This window comes from Spodoptera frugiperda, chromosome 27, assembly GCF_023101765.2.
Source record: "Spodoptera frugiperda isolate SF20-4 chromosome 27, AGI-APGP_CSIRO_Sfru_2.0, whole genome shotgun sequence".
NCBI lineage: Eukaryota > Metazoa > Arthropoda > Insecta > Lepidoptera > Noctuidae > Spodoptera > Spodoptera frugiperda.
This window is the reverse complement of record NC_064238.1, coordinates 12,938,231-12,951,779: the sequence shown is the minus strand read 5'-3', so window position 1 is coordinate 12,951,779 and position 13,549 is coordinate 12,938,231. Positions and strand designations below refer to the sequence as shown.

The following is a 13,549-nucleotide window of genomic DNA, read 5'->3' as shown; positions in this document are numbered from 1 at the left end:
TGAATAATGACTTATAAATTCTTTCAAGTAATGTTTTAATGTAGCATAGATCAGAAACATATTAAAATGAGTTCCAAGAATTAGCAATGTATTAATACTGATCTTGATATTTTGATTGATTAGTTTATTGTACATTGTTAAGCTTGAACTAAAACTAGATAGTTATATTCTACTATCAATGATGTTTTCAATATCATAACATAAACATGTTATGATATTGAAAACACAAACTTAGTAAATAAAAAGGTCGTCTTTAATTATTTTTATTAACACAAAAGCAATTTAATTTTCCATCATAATATAAAATGATAACTAAAAATCACGGTTTACTCTCGTATATTAATGGAGAAAAGTTCTACTAGTATCGAGTCACAAAGGGACACTTTATCATCAGCGTAATATACATGAGTAAAGCGTGATTTTTAGTTAATTTAGTATGTCCTACGGTAGTGATTATAAAAAGATGTTACCTACTTTGTAATTTTTTGTGTGGACAGGTACAGAAGCACACGCCAGCGGTGATCGGCGTCCTCCTAATGGTCCTACCCTTTGTGCCTGCAAGCAATTTACTTGTAACAGTGGGATTTGTAATTGCCGAGAGAGTGCTTTATATACCGAGGTAAAATATTTTAATATTCTACTCCAGCAATATCACTGTTTGATTAGTTTTGTTCCACTTTTAGTTTCGAGTTTACAATGAAATTGTTTCCATGTTTGTGAATCAATAAAACTCGCTTTATACATGTTCGTAATGGCATATACTGAAACTAATACGAGTATTTGCGTAATAAAATAAAATAGAGGTAATTTCGTAAAAATGTTTCGTTTTAAATACTCATTGGGTTTTTGATATCATGTTATGGAATATCCAATTATGGAATAAACAAACAATTTGCGTTGATTGCTAACTTCACAAATATTTTACCAATTCATATGATTATTGTGTTGTTTGAAAATGGAATACTATTTAATTTAATTTAATGTGATTGACGTTGATGAATTACGATTTTATCTAGTATTCACTGCATTTTTTAAAAGAGTTATGATATTATTTTCATGCAGATCTACTATGATTAACGGAATAAATAAATCTCCCGATCAATTTCGATAATAGTAACCAGTCTGTCTTATTAGACTAGCCCATTATACATAAGATTTTATAGTGCATAATAAGTGTACGCGTAAACACGTACAGGTGCACTCTACGATCCCTCATTATTTGAACCAAATGGGACGGCAGACCGACACAATCGGATAAATGTCAGACTCAGGACCAACGTCTTAACGTGCTTTCCGGATGAACTACCCCCACTACTACTCCGGGCTAATAATGGGCTAATAATGTTGATTTGGTCACCCAAGTCAAACTAACGTTATCATGTATCTAACCAAACTGCGATCTCAAACTGCCTACCAAGTGTGAAGGCGATGGCAAAGCCCTCTAATGTAAAGGACTCCCATAATCTAGCAGTGGACTGCCTCAGTTGATAATGATGTGTCTAACTAGACCCTTCTTTTCAGTGTCGGCAGTGTCATAATAACAGCGTATGGAGTACAACTGATGTGGTGTTCCAAGCCTGGCACGAAGGTGTACCTGGCGATTGGACTGGCGGTCCTCGCAGCCAGTGGAGTCGCCAGGACACATCGGAGGAATGCTGAGTGGAGGGATCGAGCTACTTTGTTAAGGTAGGTTGGACTGATGTTGAACAAAAGATTATGTTTATGATAAGAAACTGATTGTCATTAATGGCATACGTACTTGTAACTTGTCTGGTTTTGCGAGTGACCGGATAGGAGCATCGCTTGGTAAAGTGTGATCATCCCCGTATATTTGGCCCTTATGCCATAAAAAAACGATTCATTCGGAAATTTTCTGAGTAACTTAAATTAAAGAGGAGGAATTAGGCGAATTGGTTTAGATTATATTCGTGATATGCACTTATTTTATTTTATCAACTGCCTACCTATCCTATGTTCATCTATCATTTCCATACCTACATACAAAAATAAACCTTATGTAGCCAGACTTAACGACTAACAAATGACAGTAATGAACTTTATACCAAATCCAAATTCAAACACCCTTTTGCCCTTAGACCAGTATCATTATAATAATTTGACCTTAGCAGATGCTCTAGACATCAATAACAGTTTAGTATTATCGTTAGTTATTTATCTATGACATTCCAAGTTTCCATTGATGTTTTGAAACCGAAATACTATATAATATCTATATGTATATATAGTATAGTACTTTCAGTTTGTTCTAGTTTTGAGTTACAAAACTATGTATTTGATTGCTGGCAAATTGTTTTGAAAACTTTATGATGATTTGATAGTTCTGTTACTAATTTTAGTGTTAATTAGACTTTGTTGTTATTTGGCTGAAGTTGTCAATGGTCTAGACTCTATTGTGCTATAAATATAGATTTAAATATTACTCTACTGCGTCTTTGGTCAAGTGGTCGCAAGTGCGACTACCGGGCAAGGAGTCTGGGTTGCTTACTGTGCCTTTTGCGCTTTTCGAAAATTTCTCAGTAATGGCACACAATTTGGAATTGTGGCCGGTATATGGTAATAAGCTTACCCCTTAGTACATGGGACTTGTTAAACAAAAAGTAGGTTAAACAAAAAGTATTCTATAGCGACCTTTCGTGCCGTAATATGCACCTCTGCCTCCGATATACCTATAATTTTTATGGTAATAATCTCAATAGTAGGTACTTCGAACAACAATTCAGGAATTGAAGCAGCCATATTCGATTAATGAGACTTTCAACAGACGTGTTGTCAAATAGATACATTTTCTTCTTTCTTCCTAATTCCTTTCATTTCCTTAATCAATCAATTGCAATAATGAGACTATTAAAAGTATTTATTGAAAACCTTTCGATAAAAATAAGCAAATCTTATAGTCTATTATATGCTACAAAAACAACATATTCTTCTTGAAATCCTCGTTTACGTGAAAAAATTCTTTGTAGATTTTCCTATGGCGATATGCCTAAAGGTCAAAGGCCTTCGTAATGTAATTACCTACTTAGGCTTGGATTATAATAATTATTTTTGTAGTACAATACCTTTACATGGTACTCTGTACCAATAATAATATTATTTTGGACAGTTACTATGTTATTACTTACAAATAACGGTATGAAAAAATAATAAATCAAATACAATTATGTTACGGAGTTTTATTACGATTTCTGACTATAGAAACATAGCCAGCGTATCTAATGTGCCTACCACACGTGCATGCCTGACCACAGTTTTAATTGCACATGCTTGTCGCATGAAAAGACTGAACACGGATGTGTCTACCACACGGCACAGTTAAGTACGCGCAAGCCACATTCTTGTCGACATGGTCAGCGTGGAAACAATGTTTCCCAATGAAGAACTATTTCTTCTGCTATTATTTTTCAAGTGTTTGCTTGTGGAAAAAAAGAAAATACAAAAGTCAAAGTGTAAACGATCAAAGTGGACAAAAAAATGGCTGTTGAATAGAAAAATTCATTCACATATACATCTACTCAAGGATTTAAGAGATGAGCCAAGCGATTGGCGGAATTAATTATTATTATTATTCATTTTTAACGACCGTGCGCGTACAGTTACTCCACTCGACTAAACTGAGAGCGGCTTGAACACTGAACTACCAACCACACGCGCAGACAAGTTTGTACAAGTATAGCTTGCGCATGCCCGAATTTCAAGCAAGTTTAAAAACCATCAAGCCAAGCTTTGGAGTTTGCGCATGCTACCGTTTTACCAACTACACGCACAGTGTTCAGTGTACAAGCTGGCATGCGCAAGTAAAACTGCGGTCAAGCATGCACGTGTGGTAGACGCATAAGTGTGGGCCACAAATGGGCCGGTTCGATCAGAGTGAAAACCGACGTGAAACAACGCTTTCGTTGTGAACGAGGTTGGGAACCGTTGGGAACCGGAGCCCCAATTACCTCCTCTTCCAAATCTTCCCAATCCTCCGATTCCCTAACAACCATAAAATTCCTAATCCCCAAAAGGCCGTTACGCACTTGTAACGCCTCTGGTGTTTCGGGTGTCCATGGGCGGCGGCAGTTGCTTATCATCAGGTGATCTGTCTGCTCGTTTACCGGCTTATACCATAAAAAACCTATACCCACTATTTTTGCCATTTTAATAATACATTTTAACCTGAAGTTTGTATCATAAATAATAAACTAAATAAATATTCAAATAATAACAATAGTAAACTTGTCCATAGACTGTAATATTTCAACTTAAATTAAAATATGATTTATAACTTATTCAAGGGCAAACTTTAATATTTAGTTAAACAAGTTTCTGAATTTCAAGGTTTCATAGGTTGATTGTGCAAACAGGTATATAAAAAAATTGCTAAAATAATAATAAACTTTCCTGCAATGAAAATAAAATCCAAACTTCAACAATCATCCTCCCCTTAGTCATGCATAAACAAATTGCAAAATTAATTTAAAATCCTATTGGTACCATAATATAATAAGTAATACTATAAGCTTCATTTTTACCTCATACCGAGTCCAACCCCAACGAACTCCCCCCAAACCAAACTGAATGCGTTTGATATCATCCCGAGAAACTCAGATCTCTTTCAAGATGGCAACTTCATAAAATACGCCGTAATGAAATATTGGTTATATTAAATTCTGTTGCCGGTTTACGAGTCTATTCAATTTTCTATAGAAGCAGTTTTAGAACTTGTTTATGGTAGAACGAATGTGTTCGGGCTCCGTAGCTTGAAGAGGTTTATTTAATACAAATACCAATGGAACGTTATGAGTATAAGATGGGTTTATGTTTATCTTTTACGGTAATGTTTACTACTAGAGTATTTGTTCATGTTTTGTTATAGACTTGGGTCAAATAGAGGTATTATAATGAATGCGGGGGAATTGCACAACTTGTTTCCCTCTAATCTTTTCCATCATCGAACCACAAGACAATCGGCGAAGCGTCTCCATAGTAGATATCCCACCCACTCGCATGAAGCGCTTCGCTTTAAGCTTCCTTGTGTGAACTGCTAAGGAGTGGCATTTTTGCCGGAGTCAGTGTTTTTTGATGGGTGGGGCGTCTTCAAGGCCCGAATGAATAGGTTGCTTATGGGTAGACGTGCTTCATCGTAGGCCGCATCATCGCTTATCACCAGGCATGTACGCTTGTTAGTCACGGTAGAACATCATCTCGTCGTTTTTGATGATCTAGTTTGCCTTTAAAGTCTTAACTTCTATTAAAGCAAAACTCCTCTCTCTTTATTAAAACTACAACGATCAAGAGTGTTAGTTTTCTCATTCACTCGCTACGATAATACTACACAGAAGTATCTTCATACTGTAAACCGAAGCTGTTTTAAATAGTTTCTATTCGAATACTTGTGTGAAGTGAGGTGCGCGTTTCACCAACTTCATAGGGTAGCCAGTCGTTATCAGACAAAGTTTTCGGCCCCGAAAACTGAATGCATTCCGAGTGCAAGATAAACTTCTATAACGACTCCTTCAAAGCCGAACGCTTTAGTACTGGCTTTTGTTCAAATTGATCCCATAGATTCAAAGGTAAATTCCAAGTTAACCTATAAAGTCCTTGTAGATTCTGAATAGAGACTCGACTCTAGAGAATGTTCCAGAATTCTTTATTAATGTACACAGATTTAAAATTGAGATCTTGTAATGTTTATTCAATCTCTTATCTAGCCGAAACAGGTCATCTCTGTTGGGATTTGTATTCAGTCGACTGCTTCAGCCAATTATCTCTGTCTTGTGTTTCGGTTATGTAAACAATTTATATTGAGATTTCAACGTTTTTTAAAGTTCCATAATAAATCAGTACAATTTCGTTCTCCAACAGCCCCAACTCTGCACCATAATTATCAAAACAAACACAATTTTGTGGCAGAAATCGTTTTACCTAAACACTAATAACTTTCACAAGGAAACGCCTCGAAATTTTCATTTCCAAAAACATTAAAGAGAAATGTATTAAACATGACATAAAATGGTAACCACGATTTACAAGTCTTGCAATATTCGCTGTACGGTCGCCGCATTCGGGCGTAAATTACCTCTAAATGTGTTTTGTTTGTTACAGGGCGGATTTAGTGACTTTGCCGCAGAACGCTAAACTGCACTACAACTTGGCGAACTTTCTACGCGAGACAGAACAACAAGACAGCGCCATCAAACATTACAAAGAAGCTTTGAGGTAACAAAGCCGTTTGCCTTAACGCGAACTATTGTAGGTCGAGTTCAGAAAGTTTATTAAGCTATTCGTCATGTATGCGAGATATTTAACCCGAGAGTTGAGCTTGATGCAAAGCTAACTTTGAGTAACGCAAATTTTGGTTGAAATAATACAAGTATTTTGGGTTGGAGCGTAGTTACTAGTTACTGCTCGGATAGGTACAGTTAGCACGTACAATGCAATACACAGACCACATCGTATCTCAAGCGCGTAGTTTCGATTGTGTTCCGAATGTACAGTCTAATGAATGTTGGCCTCTTACAACTGTTAGAGCGCAATCAAATTGCGTGCCAATCGCCTTAGATTGCCTCGAAGTAGCTTTACCATGTGATAGGTGCCCAGGAATTGTGGAGAGCTAAAGACGGAGCCTGATACAATTGAATGAACATTGTATTCGTGCTGATACGTCGCAAACGAACATCGAATACTGTAGCTGTACAAGTGCAGTGGTACAACTATGGCACTATACGTCTTTTGTGTGTTAAATATTTGTACTGTACGACATTTTTTGTAAACAAAAGTCTTAGTTTTAGGTATGATAAATTAGTCAAAATTACTCATGGACAAAGTAAAAGCGTAATATACGTATTTATAACTTCATTTAAAATAGTCTTCTCTCGGGTTCTTAACATATTCATTGTTTCAGATTATGGCCAAGTTACGCGAGTGCTCACAACAACATAGGCACTTTGGTGTCGGGTATGGATAACGCTGAACATCATTTCTTACAAGCGATAAAGTTTAATAAGTACCACGTGAATGCACACTACAACCTCGGCAAGCTTTATAAGTAAGTAAGTCGTGTTAATAAACACACACACATTTATAATTCTGTAAAGACTTGAGTTGTCACTATAAAGTATTGAATAGAGACTGGTAAGAGCTTGCTTTGGAAACTTTTGGTTAACTGTAAGAGTCTTTTGGAAGTATCAATATTATGAATTAAAGAATATTACATTAGTTTCACTTTTAAAGCATCCTCCACTAAGCGTCAGACACCAGTGACCGACGATGTGGCGGTTACTGTGTTACGGCTTACAGCAAATTATTACGTAGTTATTTGCATTTATCTTGAATATTATCAAAAAATTATGACATAATTTAAAGCGACATAAATGAAGTAACACTAGTGTATATTTTAACAAACGCATCACTTCGACAATGACCTTATACTCAATCTAATAGAAATAACATCTTGTAGGAAAAGTGGCAGAATGCAGCAAGCAGTAACAATGTTAGAAAAATGCATATGGCTGCAGCCAAGATTCGTGCAGGCCCACGTGGAACTGCTATCTTTGAAGACAGAGAATGAGAAGCAAAAGATTCTGATGAGACTGGTCGACCTGGAACCGAGTAACTGGGAACATTATGTACTGTATGGTGATTGGTTGAGAAGTAGAGGTAAGTTTATTAGTATAGTAGGTGATAATGTTAGAGCCATCAGACCCAGGACCATGCGGCCAAGTAGGGATGATGCTTGATCCGGAGCTGCGGATAACCTAGCGGGTTTACCGGGGCTCCGGCTGTTGCAGGAGTATGAACGGAGTAGTTTTTAGTCAGTAAGAGTCGAAAGACCATGCAGAAGTCATGTAATTATTTTCCCCTTAAAAAAGTGAGAAGAGATTATCTCGGTATACGGTGAAGAGATTAGACAATATTGATTGATGACTAATCTCGAAGTATCGTGAATAATAAGTGTTCAATTATTGAAACAAAAGACAATGATTCCACGCGAACTATAGGTTAAATTATAAATAGGTTAGGTATATGATACGCGATCTTTTTGTTTTTATGTACAACGTTTCAGGTGTTTTTTAATATGAAGCTAGCTCAGGTGTCACTCTCAAAGTTATGTAATTGTTTAAAAATATTTCATATATTCTAATACCTTTTTAGATTACTTTTTAGATGTTAAAACTTTACACTTTTTGAGTTAAAGTTTAATAATAAATTACACAAATAACATGATCACGCCAATAGCTTTCTAAACTAAAGCCATTTGCAAAGATTTTTAAATATATATTTTTTACGTCAATCACAACGTTCCATTTTTGTTATTGAGATTTAAACGTAACGAACTTTGCAGGGTTGCCAGCGCCAGCTGCAAAATACTACCTAGAAGCAACAAGACTGAGTTTTAGGTACCGAGGGGCTGAGAGGAACGTCAGAGCAGACCTGATCACCTTCAGGTATACTGCGCTGATGTACCGGTCACTGGGACAGAAGTCTAGAACACTGCAGCTACTAACAAGGTTGGTATAGAAAGAGAAAATAAGCTATTGTTTAAAATGTTAGCTTAGTAGGATTTTCTTGTGAGTTGTGTGTGGGTTTATAAACATTCAATTTCACGTACACATCACATCTAATCCCAAAATATCAATATTTGAATCAATCAGAAAAATTAACGGAAATGGTTTATGACAAAATGCCCGAAATTATTTTATGTCCTTAAGCCATAGTTATTTGTAAGTCTAATATACTGATTTATAATATTATGACATAACAACAATAGAAATACATGCATTGAAAGTAAAATATCTGAAAAGCGCCAGAGCGGTCACATTAACACGCCCGTTTTGGAGATTGACCCTGATACTAAACCTGCGTAAGTAATGTATTTATTTTATGAATTTGTAATAGATGGCACACGTGGAGACGAGGTTGGCCGAGTGCAGCAGCAGCACACATGTACTTAAGAGACTGGCGACTCAAAATGGAGTTGGAGGGTCGAGCACAATTATATTCTAAGGCTGTCAGTCCTACTGTAAGTCACATTGTATTTTGTATTTTATTTTAACGGGTATTGAATTCAATTTAACAGCATCGGAATATAGTGTAGGTACTCGTACATTATACATATCAGTTTCAATGTTTTGTTTCATCAAGATAAAGATAAAGATAATGTTTATTTGCATCAAGTTAATTTGAAGTCGTCGTCTTTTAGTTTAAAAACTAACTCGTCCATTACATAAACTTAAAACTTGCTTACTGACGATATATTTGCTTCTCAATTATCAAACGCAATCTGGAGTTAAAATTATTATTTTGTCCGTCGATTAGCTGAACAAATGCTGCAGTGCACAGGAATTCCAATAATAGTACTAGGTTAGATAGCGAATACAGTTTACGATAAGACGTTTGCAGTGTACCTCTACATTGTTGATCTGGGTACAAGTGATACAGTAAACTATGTCGCTCCCAATGAAGCTGTTAAATCAACAGACGACCTCCTAGACTCGATAGTACACGACACAGGTGTCTATTGTCTAAGATACTGTTATTGTACTAGCGGAGTGGAGACACCCGAAATGTCTATCAGGAATAGTCGGGAAACCGTTTGTAAGAAAAGATTAGGATAAAATACCGAGATTAGAATTCTATGAAGTTTTAGGAATAAACCACTCGAAGAGCCTAAATATTTTGCAATAGGGCAAATGTTTTAATGGCATGTGTTTAAGAATTTTAATATGTATTTCTTCCACAGAAATCAACAAAATGCTTCGACCACACACAACTAGCGGTCGGTTCGAAAGAAGAACGAATACCACAAAAAGAAGAAAAAAATAAAACTGTGGACACAAAAAGTGCTATCAAAATCTCAAGTGATAAAAAAGACAGTGACAATAGATCGTGTGGGACCAAAAAACGTAACTTATCTGTTTCGTCACAAATAAAGACAACACACAATAAATCTGAGATCGGATTAAAAGACAAAAAGTGTACTTTGCATAGGAAAGATAAGAAAAAGAATAATGGTGTTATACCAAACATAGGTGCGCCGTTAGCTGAACACATACTTATGAAGACATATTAATTTTAAAGGCTTTTACACCATTTAAGACAAGCAATCCAGACTGGTTGATTTTATAACAAGATGTTAAAATATTGTGTTTAAAATGTTTCAAAGTAACAAATGTTGTAACTGTTGATTCCCGTAAAGATCTGATTGAAATGAAAACAACAAAAACTTTGACTTTTTACCTGAAAGTTTTGCTTGCTTGTCGACAAGTTACCTCAAGTGATTTAAGTGACAAAACTGTGAGTGAAGCCAGTTCACGATATTATGTCCATAAATTTTGGAGTGTGATATTTTAAGCGTGAATGTTTCTTTTGGCGTAGAAAACGCTTGGCAGATTTTTTTAACAAAAGGTTAGTTCTAGATACGCCGACAATATCGCAAAATGTAGTTAAGATGAGAAACTTCGAGTTTGGAAAGTTCTGGACTGTAATGGAGTTTCCAAATTCGTTGTGTTTAGATAGAAAACTAATTTAAAACGATGTTTAGTGATAATAATAAGAGAAACAATCTATTTTTGTCAGAATGTGTGGAGGGTGATTTATATGAAAATGCACAAAATTTTTACGCTAGCATTAGTCATTTGTATGGTTATGATAATGTTTGGTTTAAAGGTATTATTTTATTGTACCCTATTGAAATTGATAAAATGTTTTGGAAAAATGATTAGGATGATGATTTTTGTACATTATTTATTTGATTTAATCCTACTATTGTTGATATAAAGGCTAAGGATTGTGCCACAGCTAGTAAAGAGAATGCGCTTGGCCTTACTGGTCGGAATTGTACCGCGAACGATGGTTGAACAATAAGTTATTATTGACTCCGTTCAATATTCACAGACAACATAGCGGTTATTTATTGTGTTGTTGATGGCAATGTAGTGAAAATGTTCTTGAACATAATACCAGATGTTCTCTTCTGAGTTGCAAACCACAATCAACTAATTATAATTGTATATTTTTCTGTAAGCATAAATATAATCCTCACTTTTACGAGTATATTGTACTCATATACTTTCAAACTACTAACTAACTATGCGTAAGTGTTTTAAGTGTGCATCCAAAAGGCCGGAAACGCACTTTTAAACAAGGCCTCTGGTGATTCAGGTGTCCGAGGGCAAGGGCGGCGATTGCTTACCATTAGGTGGACTATCTGCTCGTTTACCGGCTTTTGCATTTAGTATTTCAAACGCATTATAACTTTTGTGTTTTTTTTAATCTTCCAATTAATTAAAACTAAATACTTTCACTACAAATGTACAATCAAATTAAAATTCTACACTGACGAAATAAAACAGATTTTTTATCAACATTTTTGTTGATCCTTACAAAACTTTAGCACATGTTTAGAATAATACGTGAACAAGTAAATATAATGATTGCTGTCAACAACAGAATAATAGAAGGCGATCCCAATATAAAACTAAGATGTAAATAATATGTATAAGTATAGACTTTGGCACGTGACAATGCTTTGAATGTACTGAGAATAAACAATTTGAATGATATTTTTATGTGGTTTTATTTGTTGCACTTATTGACACTATATTCTTTGAAAACCAATTATACCAGTTATCTGAAAACTCCTAAAAAGTGAAGTCTAGTGTAAAAACCATTTTAGACTCTTTTTCACTTCTGAGAATTCTAAAATGGCCTAAACTGATAGCACTAGGCAGAGTCATTCCTTGTTGAGGGTTTGATTCCCGAATTAATATATCACATCGTCAACATCAAAAGCCTATAAGTGGCCACTGCTGACCAAAGGCCTCTTCTCGCATAGAGAGCCTTTTGAGCGTTAATCACCAAGGGGTTCGATCCCCGAATTAACAAATAACTGGAATATCACATCATCAACATCAACAGCCTATAAGTGGCCACTGCTGACCAAAGGCCCCTTCTCACATGGAGAAGGTTTTGAGCATTAATCACCACGCTTGCTCAATGCGGGTATATACGTATGTATAACTCAGAAAAGGTCACGTTGGTAGTTTTCAAACCCTTATACATGAGTAGTGGACGTTTAAGACCTCCGGATCCTCATGACTGGAATATATGTCAAGAATCTTCTACTTAGGAAAGCTTTCAGCAAAATACATGTGTATTCAACATCTCCAAAAATAGATAAGGTTTAAGACAAAACCAGTGTATTTATCTCAGCACCATCTCCCAATGTTTCTCTCACAGGTGTTCCACTAACACCCTCGAACAATACTGCTAATCCTTCAGATTCAATCACACTACAATAGAACCGCGGTTGGCAACAAGTGGCGCTCTATACTTAGGTGGAAAATTAAACTTTATGTCTGTGGTTTAGGGCTGGATTTACGATGTGGGGGAAGACGCGGTTTTATGCAATCGTTGAAGGTACTTGAAGGCTTTTATTGGAATAGCTTGATGTAATCGTTAGTATATTTTGTAGATTACACTTACTATTAGGAAACCAGGCTTCGAAATCAAAGTCAAAGTTATTTCGACTAAAACATAAACAGGTTGGAAATATCAATAAATAAAGAAAAGTCTTTCATTCTGTTCGTCAGTGAAGCTAGGTATTTCATATTATTATTATCTAATCGCAAAATATAATTGTGGTTTCCGTCTCTACCTTATTAGCACAGGTAGATAGAAAGTGTTAATTTTACAACACACCTTTTATCCCCGAAGGGGTAGGTAGAGGTGCACATAACGGTACGTAATGCATCTATTCAATGTACACCCACTTTTCACTATTTGTGTTATAAGTCCCATGTCATAGGGCGCGAGTTTTTGGTAACGTTGGAATTGTACCTGATACGTAAACGCTCCTTATTACAATCTAACATTGAGTTATGTATTTATTTATTTGACTACACACAACATATACCTACTCAGGTATTACAGAACGTTACAGCAACAAATTCAAACACCGTACGTGTAAGTTAAACAGACTATTTAAACTGTCCCCGAGGTATTCACCTTGATAGTCCAACATTCTTGTGCAAACTTCCAACTGTGGGACGTGTGTTCGATATAAAACAAGGAAGCAAACGTACAACAGCAGGTCAACCTACCTTAATCCGTCATTTTATTCCATTCAATTCCCGACTTTATATCAAAGAGTGTAAAGTTAAAAATCGAATTTGAGGGTTGGTGGAGGTTGATGTGCTCTTGTCTGTACTTAGTTGCAAAACGTGTGGACTGAATTTAGTTCACCTGTTTAAACATTCAGCGGCTCTTCTAGATTAAACTTGTATTGGTTAGGTTTAGGATGTTAGACTAAAGTTGTTTCAATGCTGCTTTTAGAGATGCTGTTGAGTTTTGTTCGTTCTTCGTCCTAAGAATATACGCTTTTGAATAGTGTATAGTAAGTGAATACGACTGGACCAATGTGAATTTCAGTTGAAATCAGTATCTGAATATTGCTATTTTAGTTTACTTCTAAGCTTCTAAGCTAATTTTGGCTTACTACCGTACTCAGAGACATGTAATGATTACTTAAACGATTCCTTGGTAA

General features: G+C 35.7%; 1 protein-coding gene across 1 annotated transcript in view; it reads left to right on the top strand.

Annotated features, from left to right (window-relative positions):
• LOC118263691 (protein O-mannosyl-transferase TMTC1) overlaps positions 1-11,567 on the top strand; it is a 117,893-nt gene extending 106,326 nt beyond the window's left edge. The window contains exons 8-15 of the mRNA XM_050705568.1: positions 498-619; positions 1,522-1,686; positions 6,109-6,222; positions 6,908-7,051; positions 7,463-7,662; positions 8,348-8,513; positions 8,902-9,025; positions 9,746-11,567. Coding sequence (XP_050561525.1) covers positions 498-619; positions 1,522-1,686; positions 6,109-6,222; positions 6,908-7,051; positions 7,463-7,662; positions 8,348-8,513; positions 8,902-9,025; positions 9,746-10,075 — 1,365 coding nt within the window. The 3' untranslated portion in view covers positions 10,076-11,567. The remainder of the gene's footprint in view (positions 1-497; positions 620-1,521; positions 1,687-6,108; positions 6,223-6,907; positions 7,052-7,462; positions 7,663-8,347; positions 8,514-8,901; positions 9,026-9,745) is intronic.
• Positions 11,568-13,549: the final 1,982 nt, after the last annotated feature.